Raw genomic sequence first — 22,460 nt, 5'->3', positions numbered from 1 at the left:
TCATCTCTAACAGCAAAATGCCTTTAGATCTGCTTCTGCATGTCTAGTCTAACTGTTGCGGCCAGCTGCCTGCCGCAGCAATATAGCATGAGAAAAAGATTGGCAGAAAGCCTTAGAACCATTCTTCAGACCTATTCCAAGAGCAGAGCTGACYGTTGCTACTCCTGAATGCAAAGGCTGGAGTTCAGCATTGCTAATCTTTCATGGCTTAACAAATAAAGGCAGTATTATTTATTACTCTAACTAGTATACTTGGAAAAAATCTCACATAGCTCTTCAGGCCTATAAAACAGAAAACAGTTATACCAGATAAAAGATAAAGTTCATTTAGAGCTTCTATTGATTTTGAGATAGACAAAATAATGACATTGCCTGGSTGTGAACCTTTTAAGTACTAACTTGGACAACACTAAAGGAAGCTGTAATAGCTGGCATTGCCGGATGTTTGTATGTTTTTAGCATCTGGCATCCTTATCTGTAGGAGGAGGGTGGAGCAATTTTGGTGTGCAAATTAGTTGTCTGTAGAGTCAGGCTGGAGGATATAAGCATTGGAGGAATCATGTCAAACAGTTCCCTAACAAATCATTCTCACCAAAGAAAAATGGAATTTTTGTATGCTCTGACATTAATAGCAGGAATTCTAGTTGTTTTCATATTACTTTCATATTGCTTTTATATTACTTACTATGATTATTTCAAGGCAGAAATTCCTCCTGAAGTTGATCAGCCTTTAAAGCTCTACTTATATCATTGCTTATATGCTCTGATGGAAATTCTGGTAAGTTTATCATGATCTGTGGTATCTTGGTTTTCAGGAAAGGAGAAATTTGGCTAGAACTATGAAGAATTATGCATTTAAATACTGTAACTATGTGCAATGGGAGCCACATAGTAACAAACACAGACTGAAAGGTAAAGGCCAAATCTGATGTGATATTTTATTACTGTATATAAAAACAGCCGATGGGAGGTGAGTTTTGCTCTTTTTTTTTCTTTTTCTGAGTTTTGCCATGTTTACACTGCAGTTATAATTTGATTGCTTTCTATAATGAATATAATGAAATGACTGTCCTGTGGATGGGAGGAGGGCAATGGATATCATTTAGCTTGATTGTAGGGGCCTCCATTGCAGTAACCRAAGCCTTCTGTATCTCAGTGCACTTTAATCTATTTGAGGTAATTTTCTAAATTTTGAACTACCTRTGGTAATTTTCTTATCCTCCCTGAACCTGCCATGTAAGTGGATCACTGCATCTTAGTGAAATACCACAGAATCAAGTAGGTTGGAAGGGATCTCCAGAGCTCATCTAGTCCAACTTCATGGTCAAAGCAGGTTCAGCTAAAGCTATTATTGCTCATTATTATTTCACTTATTACTTATGCCAGACTTACTCTGCCGTGTGCTTTGCAACCAGAGTAAGAAACAGCTCTTGCTCAAAAGGTTTTCAGTACAAGACAACAGGAGCACACATGAGCAGTAATGGTTGTAGGGAGCTCATCTCAGGTAGAAATGTTCTCTAATCCTTAGGTTATACTTAATAAACACAATAACCCATGTCCACATCCTGAAAGGTGATTTGGGGCCCTATAATCCATTAAAGACTTAGGTGGGTTGCTTAAAATCACAGTCCAGTTCTCTCACGGGCTAGGCTTGATTTATTTACTCTAAATCAGGCCAAACTGCCATTACCTTTCTATATCGTCTGTCACGAAGAAGAGTCTGCCACCCTGAACATATTTCAGACTGCTCTTCATATTAAGCTATATACAAACTTAATATGATAATATGAGTTTATGTTATTAAATCCCACATATTTCTATACTTGGTTKGATGAAAAGATTCTTTCAGATGGTTCTTTTAACCTGCTTTTACAGCTTCTAAGTGGCTATTCTGCAACAGTATGTATTCTATTAAATTACAATTCAATTATACATATGTTCAATTATAATACGTTCCAGAATTTTCAGCTTCCATTTGTGAATATTTTTAAAGATAAATCCTTTTCAGCATCTGTCATACATTCATTTACTACCTAATTTTTTTGAGCCTTTTGCTTTGAAAACCTTTAGACCAGTATTTCTGGTGAGTATCTAGCTTTTACATTTATATTCACAGAAATCACAATGAGGACTTTATAGCTCTATCATAAAGCTATAATGGTGCATTGCACATGTGCAATGAGCACATCCTGCTCATTCTGATGAGTGATGCTGCTGTTGTGCCAGTGACATATTTGTTTGTATCCACTATCATGTATGTTGCAGTAAAGGAACATAAAGTGACACAGCTATGAGTTCAAGGCCTAATCTCAAAATGTTTAAGGTTGTCATCCTCCTTGCTTCTCTCTTAACTGTGTACTGAATCTCCTTTTTTTTTCTTTCCCCTCTCCTTTTTTTTCTCTAACATAGGACCTTTTCGTACTTGTTTCTTGCATTTTACTCGAGATAGCTCTTAGAAGAGCTGCATTAACAGTTAAACATGTATCTTCTAGATATCTAGATAGATAAGGTGTCATACATATGATGCTTCTGTTACATCTATCCACATATTTTGTGAAATTCAGTGACAATCCCAAATAAAAGAGATGAGAGAAAGCCTATCAGCTCACATCTTAGCCTTTGTTTCACTCCATTTACCTTATTTCACAAGAAAAGACATGCTGACATGCTAATTTGGGTCCTCTTTTTGTCACATATAACACATTTTAGAATGAGGCTTATATGATATTTTTTGCCTAGTAACACTAATCACTCCTGGTTAGGAATAGTCATACTATTTTTTTTTTAGTGTATTGTTATTCATTCTGAAATACTTTGTAACTATTGATCAAGATGAAGTTTCTCAATACATACCAGTTTCCTCATTCTCCTCTGTGGCAGTGTTTTCTTAGAATATGAAGATGCCTGATGAAAGACATCAGGAGCTCCTAAAATGAGAAAAGGAAAGATGATATTTAGAGAGAACGCTTTGGTACCAAGTTTATCCTATAYGTGTGATCAGCAAGCTCAGTAATAAACAGGGATGTAAAAAGTACATAWAAGTTGTAACAAATACACTTAAAACATGATATTGCAGTTCTGCGAACTTCAACCATTCCAAAATCACCACTCTGACAAAAATACTGGCATAGAGTCATGACAGGTTTCTTTTGTTTCACATGTACAAGATAGCTGGGATCCTGCAGCTGGGAAAGTTCTGTCTCTTTTCCTGCTATGACAYTCCCATACAGCAAAATTACTACCTAAGGCAGTACCTATGTGTATTGTCTCTGAGATAAAGAGAACATATCTAAATAAAAGGCCAGATACAAAAGGTTGTAAAAATTAATTTACAAAAGCATAGCTGGCTATTAGTTTATAAGGCACTGACATAGTATGTACATGGAGACTTTTGTTATGGTGGTGATTACCATCATTCCAAAAGAATGAATTGTAATAAATAGAAGGGCAATTAAGCCACCATTTAATAGGAAGGGAAATGTTTTCTCTAGCAGGAAATGCATCAGTTACAGCCTATGTCCAGGATTAGTGRGGATTCCAGTGTGATATTGAGGCCACCTTAATTATCACCAGTTGACTGGCCTCAAAGAAGAAAGAAAAAAATGTTTTGACAAATCTGACAAATCTCCCGTCTTCAGAATATTTTTTTCCCTGATTAGCTCTAAGAAATTGGTTGCTGAGCCATTTTGTGAATATTCGTAGGATCTCGATACTGGCAAAGGTTTCACTGATGGAGGAGATAAGATCTGGAACCATTCTCATCAGGTTCTTCATTCAGGCCAGTAGCACTTCACTGCAGATTATAACAAGTACTACAGATATTTTCTTAAAGCATGTTGTCACTGACCCTGTGTCATGGAGATGACCAAACAAGTTAAAAACCTTGCATACAAACTGGCATGAGTCTTTTTCTCCTAGTATACTGAATGCTATCATGCTAGGCACTTTCATCCCACCTAACTCTACATACATTAACTGAGGCATCTAAAGTAGACAGTCTCCTTTTATGATCAATAGAGATGAACAGGTATCTCCAGAGTATGACTTAGCATAGCTGAAGCTGGAATTGACCTCAAGAAATGCTGCTTTCTCTTCATGGACTACAGAGGGAGCCTCAGGCCTCATGACTCTTAACTTACGGACCTCARCAAATGCTTGATACTGTGTGTGAGAAATTCAGATCACAGAGATTTTTAAAAGTAACACATTTGATGGAACAAGCATTTTTTCCAGAAATAACTGTATTTCAAATCATGTAGATGAACATTTTTACTTTCACAAGTGAAATCACAAAGTCACTACAGTTATTTATGGTGTAGTCCTATAAATCTATAGGATTTATGGTAATCCTATAGAGCAGCAAATGATGAATACAGTTTAAACATAGAGGAAGGTGGTCTTTAYAAGGGTGAGAAGATGTGGGTTTCCTATACTAATTTCTCATTTCTTATATCTAGGCAAAGAACTTAGAAAATTTGGGTATCTTTGAGGAGCATATAGTTATACGATTCATTTTGCACGGATTGCCAGCATTCAAGGATTCAAAACTCTTTATAAAAGATCTACATTTTGATGAGGTACCAGTGAGGATCTACCTCCCAAAATTGCCATCCACAAACAAACGGAGAGGAGTCATCTTCTTCCATGGAGGATGCGGGATGTTTGGAAGCATCAGTAAGAACCTGAAAAGGATAACATGCTCATTATGACATTATAACATTATCTATTATGACATTAGAAATTAAATATTATGACATTCTAACAGCTATTTACGATTGTTAATTATAATTAATCTAAGAGGTACCTGAAGCTTAGTTTAGGAGAGCGAGAAATGGAATGCACTTTATTCTTATTTTTATCTGCTTAATCTGCCTATTTAATATTTAAATTATTCTTTATAGGAAAGAGCATTCTTTACAGCATATCTATAGTAGGTGGCACTGCTGAATAAATAATACTTATTCAAGAAAATTGACAGAAGTTATTAACTCCTGCATTCCTCTCTCTGATCTGTAACTACAGCACGCTTACTGGCACTTTCATAAACAGCATTCATGGTAGTTCAAGTGGCCTATAGCAGCTACTTTTAAATGTGTGGCAATGATGCATATGTGTTAGCTAGGTTGTCCTGATTCAGTTTAATTTATCAGAGAAAACAATCACAAATATGTAATTTAAAAAGTTCTAAAAGATATCATTTCCACAGGTGCTAGACATGCGTACATACTAAAATTTAGAAATTTGTAATGTAAGGTAGAATACATCACTGAGCAAACACCTGTAAACCAAATCTTCTGAATGTAGGAAATTCAGCATTAAGGTTTAAGTAAAACCCAATATATTTTTAAATATACCAAAACAAGCTTATTTCCACCCATAACCTCATTATGAAAAACATACAATTAGATATTTTAATATAACATAATTTGCATACCTTGGTTTTCTGCCTAACTAGACCAGCAAAATATGCTGCCTTCTTGGGAGGCGTATCTGCCATGTCCTTTTTTCTCCAGAAAAAGTCAAATCTCTGCTTCAAATATAAACTTCATTAAGACTTAGCTATAGTATCAGAATTAGCATTTTCACAGCTAAATGATATGACATCCCTAAGTAAGTCTCAGGTCCTCTTACAATTATTTAAAATAATGTAATAAGCATTTGTAAAGGTCTAAGGCTATTTTATACCTACAATCATTCTAAGCAGCTGTGCACAATAATAAAAAACATCCTCATTTTCTTTACAGATCAATAATCTCCCTAAAAGTATGGGCTTTCCTGTGTGTCCTTATGTTCAAAAATCTGGACTAATTTGATCCTAGGGGARATTTGGGGAGCCCACTAAAATGGCAAGAGGCCCACACTGAGAATGCAGTACCAAATGTCCACTCTCTTTAACATGCAAGTTAATCACTTATCTCCGTAGATCTCTATCACGGCAATACGTCATAAGAAAAGGAGAGGAGATTTTGTTCACGTATTCTAAGATATTAATTCTCTTTAACAACATTTGCTCTCCAGGAACCTACGACAGAACATGCCAGTACATAGCCAAAAATTCTGATTCAGTGGTTATGTCTGTTGGGTAAGTGAGCTCCACCCAGTGGTAGAAATGAGAAATACTTGATATGGCTTTATAAAGGTACAAAAAGTAATATGTATGCCAACTATTTGCAGTAGAACAGACAGATTTGTGTGTTTTATATTGTTATCACTATGAAAAGGATTGCCTTTACTCTTTAATAACAAATTATAAGCTGTTTTTCTGATTTCAGGTTTTTATATTTTAGGAGACTGTGAGGATAAAGAGTAAATATTAAATCTAAAATGTAATAATATTTTCCTTAAACTACACGAACCACTAGTTCCTTTTAAAGATGTTTTGCTTACAGAAAATGGCCGAATGTATGAAGAAACTTTAGTTTCCAACAAATTCTTCTGTGCAAAAATTCATTAGTAATAATTCACTTGTTCCAATGAATAAAATAAGTGACCTATTGTCTTCAGGAAGCTATTTTGCCACTACAGTAGATGAATAACCAGTGTTCCCGATGTAAAAAGTTTAGGAACCAGAACTTGGTTGGACCTTACRGGTAGGCAGGATTGACTTACAGCTGCATTCACATGCAGGGTCAGCACAAACGGGAGAGCTGCAGACTTCCCGGCTGGCAGGAGCTCTGCTCTCGGAGGGCTGCGTGCCCTCAGCCAGCCTGGGAAGCGAGCAGAGGTGCAGCTYTGGGTAATGCGGATGACTGTACAAGCCCCCATGTTCTGTTAAACAGCGCTACAATAAAACTCTACGAGCCACGGTCTCTGAATGACAACAGACACGGAAGAGGAAGCCGTTCTGTTCCGCTTCAGCGGGCAAAATTTTAAACTGAATAAGTAAAACTGCCTTTGCTGTATTTTTGCAAATATATGCTATATGGATGGATTTAAGATGTCATATTTACACACTCTACAAATGTATGTATTTCTAGTAATTGCTGTTTTGTGTACTTTTCAGGTATCGTTTGTCTCCTGAGCATAAGTATCCAGGCCAGTTTTTGGACTGCCTCACCGCTACTGTACGCTTTTTGCAGACTGCAGAAAACTACGGTGTGGATTCTGACCGTATTATCATCTGCGGGGATAGCACAGGGGGCACTTTTACTGCTAGTGTTTGCCAAGAACTGGCAAATAGAACAGATACCCCGAAGATACGYGCCCAGGTGATGATCTACCCATTTCTCCAAGCCCTTAACTTTAATCTGCCCTCTAACCAGARAAACGCTTTCATGCCCTTACTGTCSCGGAAACGTACAGTCCGTTTTATCCTGAAGTACTTGAATAAGGATTCCTCTATGAAAGAAGCTGTTTTGGCAGGTTCTCATGTTCCCGAGAATATGAAATTGAAATATGGGAAATGGATAAATGCAGATCTCATCCCAAACAAATTTAAACAGGGCTATAAACCACCACAGTCCACTTCATGTGTAGTTCAAGTCTATGAAGAAGTAAAAGAAGTGTTTGAGACAACATTTTCTCCACTGTTAGCGGAAGATWCTGTTCTTTGCCGCCTACCTGATACCTGTATAATTACCTGTGAGCATGATGTGCTCAGGGATGATGGACTGTTGTACAAGAAACGGCTAGAGGACAACAACGTAAAAGTGACCTGGTACCACCTTGAAGAAGGCTTCCACTGCACCCTGGGGTTTTTTGGTTACAGTATTTTCTCTTTTCCATCATCAAATAAGATAGTGGACCATATTTTAAACTTTGTAAAAGGYTATTAAAATGCCTTCTAGAATACAGTGAAGTATATTATGTAGACTGAACATATTTCAGTGATATTTATCATATTTGCTATCTGTCTGTATATTGGAATCTAGGCAAGAAACACTAAGTTATGATAGCATGGTCTACTGAATTCTGATTTTCAATTGATATTAAATGGGAACATAATCTACTTTTCTTCTTCTGTTTTTTCTCTTAATCCATAAATTGGTATCCTTGCTTTGCAGTTTAAATAATTTTGTTCTCTTCTTCTGTTAGTAAGACATGTCCAAGAAAAAGACTTCATTATTAAGATAGAAAAATGCTTTTTAAAGCATGTAACATATGAATAATAATCAATATGCACACATATTCACATAATGCATACAAAATCAGTATGATAATATGAGCAGCTGAGACTGGCAATGCAAAAGGAGTGAGGGAGAACATAAACAAATGGAGCAAACGTAACTGAATGTCCTCTAACTACCTATAAAGTTCTTCTCTGAAAAGTACTGGGTTGTATTCTGAAGAGAATTCTGAAGGAAGAGAGAAACATGGTGCTTTTTAACTTTTTTGTAACTAGTTAAATATTCAACCTGTTTCCTTTGCTCAGGATTTCAGGAGGAAATACAGAAAAAACATCGAAGCTGCTAAAATAATTTTTGCTAATGTCCAAAACAYGAAGGAAAAGAACTTCTCAGGTCAGTTATTAATTTGCTTGTTAGGACAGATCTACATTTGTTAAACACTGATGCCAGGGTAAGTGCCACGGCATGTCAAAAAAGCTGGCCATGCAATGACTAAGAGTTGTAAAATATTTCGTCATCGTTATAGAATCATCCTGCATTTGTGATATCTATGCATGTGCGAGTGTGGAAAGAGGTTAGTATATATCTTCATGCTCTGCCAGCCCATCTGTGAGTAGGAAGAAAATGGTGGGTTAAATTCTTAGCATTGTCACCGTATTAATTAAATGTGGTGAAAAGTCTGCAGTTACAAATCACTGGAGCAACAAGTAATTACTTGTGAATTCTCATCCTCTCATCCCACTCAGCAAAATGAAACGATGTTTCTTCATGCTTTGTTGACTATGCTATTTGTTTCATTTTTCCTATTGTAGGTATTAGTCATTTATTCTTTTAGTCAAAAAAAAAAAAAACAAAAAAAAAACAAAAAAACAAAAACAAAAACAAAAACAAAAAAACCTTCCAAGAGCAAATAACATGACAAAGCTCAAGATGTTCCACTGCTTGAGTATTACAGGAATTGCTTTGGTAATATAACCTGATGGGGAATTGGGAATTTGGTTTGGTTTCTCATCTTAAGGTGAGGGTTGGCAAATGAACTTACATATTTGTAGCAGAAGCTAGAGCACCAGTGAGTGAGTCAGTCTGCTACAAAATCAATGAAAAAAGCTGCATCACATTTGAGCAGTTAATTCACATCAAAGCCTGTTCTGCTATAGCTATACTATTATATGTACATGAGGAAGCTTGGCTCAAAGTTAGTTGTCAAATGCCTTCAGGAACAGCCCATGACAGTGATTGGGCATATCTTTATTCAGGATTAATTTATTACACGTATTGCTCTTCTTTGCCTCTTCCGTGTCAGGCTTGTTCTTTTCTTGGTATCTTTTTTTTTTTTTTTTTTTTTTCCCGTCCAAAAGTTTCCTGAAAGGAAGCCCCTTCTCCTGTCTAAAGCAAGGGAATTTGTAACTAAACTGACATAAAAATTCAAAGGTCTTGACAAACTGTACTGCCAGTGACAGGGCTTTCCACTGGCAGTGGAAAAATAAGAAAATAAATGTACACATAAACCTGCATAAAAATTTAACATAACTTAGAGTCTCCACACAAACCATTTAGCATATGTTGCTCAAATCAGGCCTTTTCAGACCTCAAAAAACACAGCTGAATCCAGCCAGGCTGTAATCATCTTCTCTATGGATTAATAATCCTCAGGTTATCWGATATTACTTACACTCAAATAAACCCCCAATCCTCCATGCTAACTCGTTCATGTAACTTCCCCATTAAATACCACTTCTGCTTTGTTTCTCATCAAAAAGCTTGAGATTATCATCACTACTAAAATAGTAATTTTTTTTATCTTTTTTCACATGCCATTTTTGTATTGTCTTCCTTTCTCCTTTACTTGCTTAGCAAGCTATTCTCGCCAGCACTTCTTTTTCTCTAAGAGCCAGTTTACATTTTCATGCATGAGAATCCTGCAGATGCTGATCCCTTCCTCTGCAATTCCCCAAAGACATTATCTGCTCCCCACTTCAGTTCATTTTCAACACTCTTTGATGGAGCTGTATGATGCTTTACCATGCATAGGTAAGAAATGAAACAAAAAAGCAACAGCAAAAGAAAGATTCTTTCATTTTCCACACTGTTCTTGAATCACATACTCTTACTTTTGACTCTTTTTAATGATGACTCATGCCTGTAATTCAGCCTTACTATGTTTCCTAAGATATTTGAAAATAACTCATAGGCTTGGCAGAGCAGGCTTCATATTTTGTGATCCACTCCTGTCCTAGTTTTGTACCCTATCTGTGTAAGAAAACAGTATCAACAAAGTTATGGAATAATGGTGTTGACTAACAACAACTGCAGCCTATTGCATTACGTTGTAAAATTCTTAATCCTCTTTATCCTTTCAGTGTAACTTATAATTAACATTTGCAATAGCCTCTTGCCATTGGCAAATATCATGCAAATATCTTAGTAGCTCTGGCAAATCTCTCAAATATCCTGATACAGAGCACTCTAAGATTACTTCTCTGTCTCTTCTGTGCTTGCCAAACTCTGACTGGACTGAGCAGAAACTTCTGGGAGCTGCTTCACCTTTRGCCCTAAATGATGGGCTCCCTGTAAAGCAACCTCTTCCCCTGAGCCATACTGGTGATCAACAGGGATGTTGAGAGAGAGAAGACTGAAAGGTATTCCTTGTGTAGGCCCCTCCAATTTGAAATTCATTTTGCTTCTTGATCATCACAGCTGTTTTTGCTACTCTTCTAAATATTTTGCAGAACTTCTCTTTCTTCATCTCAGGTATTCAGTGATGGAGGTGGGTTTAATTCTTTGCTCAATCGGATGAAATCTATGTTGAGACGTATGCTTGCAGCAGTGAAAAACTAAGATTATAGGGAAGCTCAGTATGTAAAATGATTTCTTATGACGGATTGTACTAAGTTACGCATTTCTTTGTGAAGCRCCCAGGATTTTTAGAAAATAGACTACTTTGTTAGTTAACAAATACAGGCATTAAATTACCCAATATTACAAAAATTATAAAACCCTAATATACATATATAACTGCATAAACCAATCAAGTAAATAGTAAGATTTTGCATTTAGGTCCTGAGATGGGCGGAAGTGCCAGGCTTAAGGACGTTCCATAAAATTCTACTTCGTTTGTTATATGCTATGAAATGATCACATGATCACATACTATTTTACACACATCTCATTCAGTGCAACTCCCTGACAGTTTAGCAATCCAATATGTCTTTTTTCTTCACCATTTAAAGTCTAGATCTAGTCTTCATTTATGGGCCAAACTCTACACAGATCATTGAATTAATTTCCTCCTGAGATTATTCCATGGCCCTTAAATCGGTAACAAATATTAATCAATTTATCTTTATAATATTTCTGCAGTCTTATTATCAACATGTCTTGTTCACATGCATTTTAATGTATATTTAGATTGATGGTTATAAATAAGGTAGGTAGCTTATAAATAAGGTAGATAGGTAATTAGAGAACAATACATACTGAAAAAAAGTATTTCTTTTTAATTTTATGGTAGTGACTCTAATATTTCTTAAAATGTAGAAAGTAGTAAAGTCAAATTGTCTCCATAGAATTTTCAGTCCTCTAATATATTTTTGATTAATCACAGATCCACTACACGTCTTCTGTTCCTAAAATAGAGTGTTTGCACATATAAAAGCATTGCATATTTTCCCAAGTGTGAATTAATTTTTCAAAACTATTACTCATTTAAACATTATTTTTCCTATTTTCTAGGAAAAGATACTAAACTTTTTTTTTTAAGCTTGTTTACCCAGACACCTCCTAACAGCATGTCCCTCTCACTGCCTGCACATTCAGTAAGTCAAGTACTTGAACACAACCAGACCCAAACTTGCAATCTGCCTACAGAATTATGCACACCAATGTCTTTCACAAGCAATCATGCATACGTAAGCAATTATGCATACAAAGAAATACACATAAATGCAAACGTACACAGGAAAGTTGCTGCATCYAACAAGCCATTAACAGATACTGCCTCTCAGCTCACAGCTAATGGTGTTCTGGGCATGCTGCTCAGCATTTCTCCGCAGTAGGCTAGTCAACCAGATAGTCAACCAGATTTCCAGCACCAAATGGCTCTCGCACTCCACGGAACTGAGCAGCAGCCGCTCGGGTCAAGCAGCACCRACCCAGGTGCTCAGGGGCACAGAGCTTTCCGTCACCTCAGCCCAGGCAGCTATTCCTACCTAGCACGTCTGCGTCCAGCCTACTAAAATGCCCCCCAAACAGTGCTGTGATTCAGAGACAGGCAGAGTTACCAGGACTGACTGGAGACTCCATCAGGGAATGTTTCGCAGCTGTTGCACTTGCCTCCACCTCTCTCTCCTTTATCATGTCCCACTCCACCGACAGTGTAAAACCTTACAGATGCCACGCTYGGGCTGACAAAAAAGATTTCAGCCGCTGACATTTAGCTTGTCACTGGAAATAAATAAGAAAGGGAGCTCCTGGGACAGGAGCCACAGGGGCTTTGGCCACATGGACCAACTCCTCTGGTCTCTTCTAGGAGGGTAAGACAGTGAGTAAAAAAAGTTAGAAGTGGGAGAGAGAGAGAGAGCATGCCGGTGAAAGGTTGTTTAGGGAACGCGTCCCCAGCCCGTGACTCAAACAAGCTTGCAAATTGCTGAGTCTACGCTGGTAACGTAAGAGCTACTCCTTGTACCTGCAATACCCAAATAAAACCAGTCCACTTCTTCAGAAACCACCCAGCTTGTTTCTTTTAATGCTGATGTCCACATCCCTCTATTGAGAAAATCTGTGTGGAAGCTCTGAGAGTGATGACAGGGTATTGGTGGGGTGCTGTGATGTCTGAACCTAGTTGACGTGCCCCAGAGAGCCCACGTCTTAGCAGCTCCTGGTAAACCGGCTACCAGAGGGACTGGCACCAAAAAGATTTGGAGGGCAAATAAGTAGTAGGGGAGCAGGAACCTCAGAACAAAGGAATCCGCCAGAAGTGTCAGAACACTGCTTAAATTACCAGAGGGGAACACTTAGACCACACCTGACTCATTGGGGCCACATGAAGTGTAGCACAAGGCTGATTAATTACTTTCACTATTAAATGCTAAAGAAGGCAGCTGCAACTGTTTTGTGTAACAGTATATCCTGACGTTCTTGTCCGAGCTGTGAGAAAGCTGAATTCTGTATGTACCTCAGCCTTGATGGGTTTGAACTTACTCCTTCCAAGAGAGTGTCCCAATCATCAGGCAATGTGCCTTTCACCAACACTCCTTGTCGAGCTAGGACACTGTATCAAGCATTACAAGAAAGAATAAACAAAAAGGAACCTGATTTTACACTCAGTATGGGAACAACTTTCCGACAAGGGAAAAGGGCTGCTGGGAAAGAATCCTGAAGGGATTGTTGGATAAAATGAATTAACAGTTTGGGTAGAGGGAGCAGAACATCAGATCAGCTTCTTCTGRATAGCACACCACCAGGCTCTAAAAGAAGTTCCTTCTTGTTTTTTCTATGTAATTAAACAATGTTTTCTAGAGTTGGGAGTCAAGTCTGAGCTCTGTCTTCTTTCCAATGCAGGTGCATCCTAGAGCTTTAACATTCTCTGAGATTAAGTTTTATATTAAGACATATCCCTAGTTCAGCATATCCCATGCACTCCGACAAAACAATCTCATACAATAATTTTATCCACACAGCTGCTTTCGAGAATGAGAATAGTAATAATTTTCTGCCTAAACACACAGTCTGGATAGACAAGCAAAAGGGGGGGAAAAAGAATCATTGTTCCCAAAGGTAACATCTTAGGAGCTGAAAAAGCTTTGCTTTAGGGATACTTTTTTTTTTTTTCATGTCAAATCTTGGCACTAATGATTTGTTTACTGAAGAATATGAGCATGTTAGTTCCAGAGGTAGGGCAGAGATGCTACAGTTCACCATCGGGTACCCAGATGGGCTCCTAATGTCTAGTCGTTATTACTAGATGTGAAAATATCAAGTCTAGGCTTCGTTTTCATCAGCTGGAATCATATTTGTACTTGAAATCACACCTGTAAGTAATGTAYTCGTCAGAAGACAGACTCTACAGTATCCTGAAGCTCAACCAAGAGGCTGGGGCCAGGGGGGAAGGAAACATTCTCATGTTTTCACTTGCAAGACAGGAGCCATGAAGGTGCAACAAGCAAGATGCAAAGACACTTCAGATTGCAACTGCTTGGTTTTGTTAGATTCAAAGATGTAACTGCCTAACAACATGCAAAATCAGTAAGTCAATCAAGTTGCATCCCAAATGGCTATTCTGGCGTGAGCTGGAGGTTAGAAGCCAAGATAATCACAAGAAAGGGAGTCTTTGGGAATGGACTGCTTGTATTTGCTTTACAGACTCTAATACTAGATTACTCCGTGAAATTCACCCCCGCAAAAAGCACTGAGACTAGTCACCACTTAAAACCTCTTGAGTGCTTTGGTCAAACCTGGGTGCCAGGTGAATATTACACTGGCCCCCTGTGAAGGAGAAATACAATTACATCAAATCTGACTTGAAAACTGAGCGTTCTCAGCAATGGTTGTAATGGCCTGGACGCAACTTTCATTTGACTAGGTTTTGTCTCTAACCCTTATCAGAAATTCATTTTCTATATGCTACATATAATATGCATTACATATAATATACCTCTTAATACATGACTGTTGTATGCTATTTGAGATCGACCTCTATCATAAGACTCCAATCCAAGYATAATAAAAACCAGCCTAGTGCTGTTGACTTCAGTGGAACAAATCCACATCTGATGATACCGTTATGTAGTATTATATAACCACASCTATATCCTTCAGAAATGATTGACTGAGTTAAATTTTAGCAACTGAGAATTTTGCACTTTTGAATTTTGCTCCTCTGGGTTTGTTGTCGGTTGTTTCATTATTATTATTTTAGCAATAGTGCCATAATGTTTGAAGGCCCTCAATAATGTATCATAGTGGTGCTATATATATATGTATATATATATATATATAAAAAAAACTGAAAAAAAACATCCTTACCTTGAAAAGACTCCATTCTAAAACTAGAAGATCAGGAAATCTGAAAAAACATCTCTATTTTCACATAGTGAAAAATACATATATTTTCAATTGAGGTCTATATGTCTGTGTATGTATGCATACATATATATTTTCAATATGTTCAGGCTGSTACTTCTACATTTATTATATATATATATTTAGGATACACATAAAGGTAATGTGAGATACCCAAAATATCCTGTTAAATGCGTTCTTATTGGTACCATGGCTAACAACAGAAGAAGGTAGTGCATTATCCAACACCATTTCATACGACTAAATAACAGGTTAAGRGATGTTTTTGTGAGATGAAAAACTTGATTTTGTTAGAAGTTTGAAGAAGTAAGGTGCGTGGGCAAAATAAATCAAGAAACTGAGCAGCTCTGAAGGTGATTACTAAGAAATCCTGTTCCACAAGAACTAAGAAATAATAGAAACTTGACTGTATTCAAGAAATTGAGAGCGACATAACAGGTTTTTGTCTTCTCGTAACACTGACGCTACAGATATTATGTCAAGCACTGGTTCTATGGTGATGGGCACAGAATCAAAACACATTAGATATTAATATGAAAAACTGCTTATGCAAGCCTCTCCTGTGACTAATTCTATGGTTTGATTGCCACATGTTTTCATTTTCCTATTGGCATTTTTAAAAGCTAGATGACAGGATATGAAAAGAATTGCTAATCCTGCGCCTTTATCTTCAGAAATACTTCACAAGTCAGAGGTATAAGGTAGTCACAGCTGGTTCTTCCATTTCACTCTTAACAGTACAGTGAGATGGAACTTCTCTCAGCATTTTTTCTTGTTATTTTGACTTTCTTGGTGGTAATGGCATTCTACCACAAACACCTCATGGCAGAAATCCCTCCTGGATTTATTCAGCGCAAAAAGCTGTGCTTTTATCATTATTTCCTGAATTTTGGTTTTGTTCTGGTAAGTAAACCTTGCTTGAAGCTGGACTTTTAACTTAAGTTGCTGATAGAGGTTTTTTAAGAATTAATATTTAAATATACTGCAAATATTCAGCTTGATGTATTTGGTGATGTGAGCCCCACTACAGGTACCTTCAGCTCAGCTGGGTATGCTGGACTCTACTGCTTGCTGTAGGGCATTAAAGGTAACAATACTGAAAAAAAAAAAAGTTCTGCAGACAGTATAATACCCTGTTTTTTTCTGATGGCTTAAGCTTTAGATTTTTTAATTCTGTTGTCTCAGTGTTGGAAGGCTTAAGAAACAATTGCATTGGAACCTCTTGTCTACAYAATAGTGCGCTTATTTGGAGAAGGAGCTACTAAATGATATGTGCATGTCATCTCATTTCTCTTTTACAWCTACATCAGTCTACTTCTGAGCCATCTAAGAGAGAGCTGCTGATGGTCTTTTGCCTTCAATGCATCTGTATGACTTCTCTTTTTGAATTAGTATGTGTTATTAAAACTCCTGAATTCATTGTCCCCTCTGTCATCTTATACCTATTTTTTTCTGTGACAGCTAAATTATTTTTTTTTTTTTACTTTTAGCCTTTTAAATTATGGAAAAAATCTTTAGTTTCTTTGGGTTCTGTATTATGTTTCACTGCAATCTGGTGTTCTAATGTTATTATTTCTTCCTTCTTTTACCTGCTACATTCCTTATTAAGTTTTGTTTGAAGTCAGCCAGTAAGCTTCCAAGGACATTACTCATCCTGTCTCTTGAGAACTGCCTCACCCAGGTCTGAGCACTGCAGACTGTAAAGTAATGCAACAAAACAGGATAGTGATAGAAGTTAAATTAAGTTTTCTTACTACCTACTATAGTATATGTGCACTTTCACATTTTCAAAATGCTGTATGAATGTCCTTTAATAGCTTCACTATAGCCATCAGACAAAAATTATTTCTGTGTAATTCATAGACAGAAGGCAAAACTGCAGAATTTAGAAACTCAGTGGTGACTGATGTAGTTCTCTACTTCTGATCTCATCATTTTATATCCTTTCTGCTGGCTAGCGAGAGACCAAGGAAAAGCACTGTACCACATCAGCTCAAAGCAACAGGAAGATAAAAGTAGTAATGCACAGCTACACAAAAGTATAAGTCTGAGTCATTTAGCTGCTCTGGGTATTGCTCTCAGGCTGATTATTTATGTGAAAGTAGCTGGATCCTTTCATGGGATGACAACCCATAATGCCAAAATTGTAGGGAAAATTACATAAATCCAATGTGCAGATGAGACAAACAGCTGTTTCTGGTTCTACCTCTGCGAGAGACTCTCAGCCAGGATCTCTGCTCTTGCTTTTGGAGAAGCGTGGAGGCAGGGCAGAAAGTTCTTCTCAGGCAGCTGCAGAAGACAAGCTCAGTTATTCCTGTCAAATCTACTCTCTTTGAATTTCAAACATTGGCAGATAGGACATTACAATATAGATGCATCTGTACCACCACTGTAACTGTCCACTTTGTTGTCAGAATGAGCAGGAGATAAAGTTGTCTGTGACAATTCTCCAGGTACAATGGAAATTTGCACTAATTTGTGGTTTCTTCCCCTTTATTAACAGGCAAAAACTTCAGAAAAATTAGGTCTTGCCTCAGAAATCCATGTCATCAGGACTATAATGAACACAGTGCCACCATTAAAAGATAAGCATCTTTTCATCAAGGACGTAAGGTTTGAAAAGATTAAAGTAAGAATTTACCAGCCAAAAATACCAACCACTGGCCAAAGAAGAGGAGTYCTTTATTTTCATGGAGGAGTTGGACAGTTTGGAAGCATTCGTAAGAAATTTAAACAAAAAGAGCTATAATTACAAATACTGTATTGTTGCTAACCTGACATGGTATTTCTTAAATGACCAGAAAAATTAATATGTTAAACGTTATAAATAATAAAATTTACCTCAGGATGGCAGAATAATTTTATTTACATGTAGTAAGCACCACGTTAAATATATGGTCTAGGACTGYACTCTCTGATCATACAAAATACCGTGTTTTTTTCCCCTTTTGCTCCCTGCTGCTTACGCAAATGTTGAAAATATCTCATTGTAATTTTATTTCTTTAACAACTCAATTTGTGTTTGTRTGTGTGTAAGCTTGTGCGTGCATGTGAACACTGTTGTGTGTCTTTATAGTGGCAAAACAAGGGCAAAAACTGCATTTTAAAATTTAAAGGGATGAGAGATTAGGTGGTGCCTCATGCACGAGAAAAATTGTGCTAGATGTTTGACAGTTCTTTTTAATAACTTCTCAGCTTTGATGTTACTTTACTAGTGGCTGCAATGGTGCTCTCTGTCAGCTTTTCACAGAGCTGATCAGAAAAAGGCAGTGGTATAAATTCCAGGTTTCTTACTGGCAAGAAGATTCCCACGGACATTAATGAAACCGTGAGCAACGTCCAGTTTACACCATGCCAACAACAGCAGAACTACAGTGGAGAATTACAGTGTAGCTTTATTCACAGCACCGAGATAAGAATTTCGTAATATTTTAATTTGAATTGTTTTCAAAGCAAGTTACAATTCTATTGAAATATTTTGTTTTACAGGGGCCTATGAAAGAACATGCTGCTATTTCGCCAGAAAAAGCGATTCAGTGATTGTGTCTGTTGGGTAAGTGGACTCAGTCCAGTCACACAGCGATAGCCACTTACGTCTCCTTCTAGGTTGGTAAGTCTTTAACGTCTAGTCAGGGCACGCCAGGTTCACTGCAAACACTGCACAGAGCCCTTAACATTTAATGATCACCTATGTTTCACCAGTACTAATTACTTAGAAAGAATTACATAGCTAATCCTCACTCGCTTCTTTCCAAATGGTATCCATTATAATAATTATATAATTCGTGGCAACTGTTAGGAAATGAAAATGTTGGTTTTCTAAAGCCATACCCAAAACACTTTAAGCAGAAAGCAAACATTGTGTTTGAAGTACAACCATCTCTGTTTTAACATAGTTATCCAAGCTGCCAAGTAGTCATTTTGGTAGAAGTTCTGAAAAATGAGGGGTCAGGGGTGGGGGAAACACATGGGACAAACACCAAAACCACCCAAACTCYACAATTAGCTTGCAATCAATATGAGATAAACTTTTTAAAAAATATTCTGATGAGCTGTAACGGACTTCTAAAAGAATCAATTTTTAAGAATTCAGGAAAAAATTTTAGTCTTGGAATTTGATTAAAATTGCACTAATTACTACTTAAATCCTAAAATGCTTTAAGAGTCATTGCCTCTTATGGATTATGTTCATTAAAAAAAAAAAAATCAACCTATAAAAAAACCACACGAAATCTTTCGTATTTTCATTATAATTTTTCTAAGCTCTTATTCTCTAACATTTTGGGGGGAATGTTTTGTTTTGATTTCTAACTAGTACAGCTGATAACTGACTCATACATCTGTGCCTTGCCAACTAATTCCAGAATAACTCAGTGTGTTCATTCAGTCACCTAAAAGAGGAGTAATTAAAGAATGTATTCTACAATTATAGAATAGTGTACCAAAACTCCTCTAAACAATAGGAATAGTAGCAACTAGGACATCACAGGCAATTATAATTTCAGTAACAAAATTATACTGTCAGAATATTTCCCATCTTCAGAAAAGTCCGTTGTCATCTTTTCTGATGACAACAGGACCATTCATTAGATATGACTATACTAAAAGACTTTCATTCATATTAAGGTATCGCTTAGCTCCTGAGTACCCATATCCAACACAGTTTGAGGACTGTCTTGCTGCCACAATACATTTTATGAGGACTGCAGAAGATTATGGAGTAGATCCTACTCGTGTTATCACCTGTGGAGACAGTAGTGGAGGTACGCTGGCTGCTGCTGTTGCCCAAGCAATGGTGAACAGAAAAGACCTCCCAAAGCTGAGAGCACAAATCCTGATATATCCTTTTCTCCAGGCTGTGGATTTTAATTTGCCTTCTTATCAGCAGAACAAGACATTCCCTATTTTGACAAGGGAACAAATCCTTCTTTTTGGTTTGAAGTATCTCAATAAGGACGTAACACTTCTGAATGTGCTCTTTGAAGGTGCCCATATTCCAGAAGATTTCCAATTAAAATATCAGAAATGGCTGAGTCCTGACAACATCCCTGAGGAGTTTAAACCAAGAGGCTACAAACCAGGAAAAATAATACATCCATTATCAGACGAACTCCGTGCACTAGCCATGCCTACTTTTGACCCAGTTTTTTCACCACTAATAGCTGAAGATACTGTTATCGCTCAGCTTCCTGAGGCTTTCATTTTGACCTGTGAATTTGATGTGCTTAGAGATGATGGACTGCTGTACAAGAAACGATTAGAGGATCATGGTATAAGAGTGACCTGGTGTCATCTGGAACAGGGATTCCATGGCATAGTATTCCTAGCTCCTCTTGGTAGGATAGTATCATTTCAGTCTGGAAATAAAGGCATAAAACAGATAATAGATTTTCTAAAATCGATATAATACTCCACTTCATGTGTTCCTTTCTGATTGGTTGCAAAAATTTCAAGAAACTCTCGATTTTCCTTTTTCTGAAATCACTTCTGAAATTTCTGCAGTGGACTTGTCTTCTTTTTACTTAAGAATCCGATTTGGTGATGGCTTTTGTTTCATTTTTACTCACGATAAACACAATCAGGTGAACTTATTTTTCTCCCTTCTACCACCTCATCAGTGTTTTCTGCTGTACTCCTAAATGCTCCGGTCCTCCAAGACAAGTTATTTGCAGTGTAGTTTGGTTTAATAAAGTTCTGATACTATTAATGCACAAACTGTGATTTAAGGACAGTTTGGGGCGTAGAGTAACAGGGCATGAATCAACAGGTTAAACATATACTGAGCGCGGTCAATGATTTATAAAGGCCTAAATCTGACGGAAGCTGAACGTGAGGCAAGCTTCAAGTGCAGAGAGGGCTGAATATAAATGGGAAGACTTGAGCACACACATAAAAGAAAGACAGCAGAAGAATAAGAAAGGGTATTAGGAAAACAGTTAGACCTAGAACAACAGATGTTGCAAAACTATATTGATTGAGGAATATAGAATCTGTATTAAAAATAGATCATGCATATACATTTTATATTTAGATGCAGATACACAAGAATATACATTAGTATCATCACTATACAAAGAACCTCAGCTAACTCTAGGCCTCGACTGTCTGAAGCAGACAGCAGGATATAGTGATGGATGATACACTGATACCAGATGATGAGCATTAGGGTTCTTGTGAGCAATATTCACAATACCATTCTTGTGTCCTTTTCTGTGACATCCTGCATGGCCTGGGCTAGTCACTCTATGCACCACTCACAGCACCTCTCTGCCTCCTCTAAGCCTTGATCATTCATTTCCCAAGACCTAGAATGACTGTGCGGCTTCCTCTCTCCAGCGATGGAAAATGGGAAAGATAGCAGGAAAGCCACATTGCCCCATTCTCTTCTCCCAACTATTAGTGCTCTTTCCTYRTSCCACCAAGAGCTAGAGCAGAACTGTCATCTGCATGTGGCTGGAGGAGGGGCCAGGCTAAGGGGATCCCAGCAAACTGGAAATGCAGAAGTGGCTCAGTGGTCCTAGTACTATTTCGTGCTGCAGGAGTAGAAGAAAAAGTCTCCAGGGACAGGTCTTGGACCTCTAGTGACATCAGACTGTCTTGAGAACAGGCAGCCTGATCCTCACTCACAGCTCTCCGAAGCCTCACTGCTCCCTTGTCCAAAAGACTGAAATAGTGTTGTGGTACTTGTCGACGTTCTGAAAAATTTGGATGTAACAGCATTTAACAAGATTCAAATCTGTCACTACTAAGATGCGTTATTCATGTTTGTAGGGACAAACATGAACAAGGCTCAGTTTCATATTTTTATAYATTCAGAAAATAAAATCTTAGATAAATTAAATGGTATTTTAAGATTTCCAGATGCCAAAATTTTCAGCATTTCTGTTAAATACAGTTACTCTGGAAGCAGAAGAAAGCCTTTCTTACGATCTATGTCCTGGAGTAGTTCARCAATATTGACTCTCCAATATCTAATAAAAGGTGAGCAGCTGCTTTCCTCCTCCTTAAAAGAAATTCCTTTCATTTTCTTTGTTTATTTTCAAGAAGCCTATTGGGGGGTAAGTGATAGATAAAACCATACAGGGCTATAGCATATCACATAGCTTCTTTTCTTGAGGAAATAAAACTTAACAAACCTACTGCTTTCACAGAGAAAGAGTAGTTAATAAGCAAAATAAACTATAGTAARCATATTATTTATGTTATCTAATACAATCCATGTATGGGGTTACGTCTTGATTTTCAGAGCTTTCAAAAACTCTCTGAAAAAGACAAGATATTTTGCTCCAGTTGTAACCCTAGAATTCCCATCTT

The 22,460-nt window shown here is 37.3% G+C and overlaps 3 protein-coding genes across 3 annotated transcripts in view; 2 read left to right on the top strand and 1 right to left on the bottom strand.

Moving 5' to 3' along the window:
* Positions 1–4,682, bottom strand: part of DHRS3 (dehydrogenase/reductase 3) — a 40,708-nt gene extending 36,026 nt beyond the window's left edge. The window contains exons 1-2 of the mRNA XM_085309152.1: positions 4,596–4,682; positions 2,854–2,927 (exon numbers count right to left, since the gene is read on the bottom strand). The gene's annotated coding sequence lies outside the window, so the exon portion shown is untranslated. The remainder of the gene's footprint in view (positions 1–2,853; positions 2,928–4,595) is intronic.
* Positions 4,589–7,948, top strand: LOC146593464 (arylacetamide deacetylase-like 4). The gene is made up of 3 exons (XM_085309153.1): positions 4,589–4,674; positions 6,019–6,082; positions 7,004–7,948. Exons 1-3 carry the CDS (start codon positions 4,659–4,661, stop codon positions 7,773–7,775), a joined length of 852 nt encoding a protein of 283 aa, XP_085165279.1. The 5' UTR covers positions 4,589–4,658; the 3' UTR covers positions 7,776–7,948.
* Positions 7,949–15,893: 7,945 nt separating this feature from the next.
* LOC146593463 (arylacetamide deacetylase-like 4) lies at positions 15,894–20,553 on the top strand. Its single transcript, XM_085309150.1, has 4 exons — positions 15,894–16,049; positions 17,650–17,866; positions 18,636–18,699; positions 19,773–20,553. The coding sequence occupies exons 1-4, from the start codon at positions 15,894–15,896 to the stop codon at positions 20,551–20,553; spliced, it is 1,218 nt and encodes a 405-aa protein (XP_085165276.1).
* Positions 20,554–22,460: the final 1,907 nt, after the last annotated feature.

This window comes from Rhea americana, unplaced genomic scaffold, assembly GCF_003343005.1.
Source record: "Rhea americana isolate MKP2758 unplaced genomic scaffold, rheAme1 scaffold_293, whole genome shotgun sequence".
Lineage (NCBI taxonomy): Eukaryota > Metazoa > Chordata > Aves > Rheiformes > Rheidae > Rhea > Rhea americana.
Note: the sequence above shows the minus strand (reverse complement) of the source record. Positions and strands in the feature narration are given on the sequence as shown.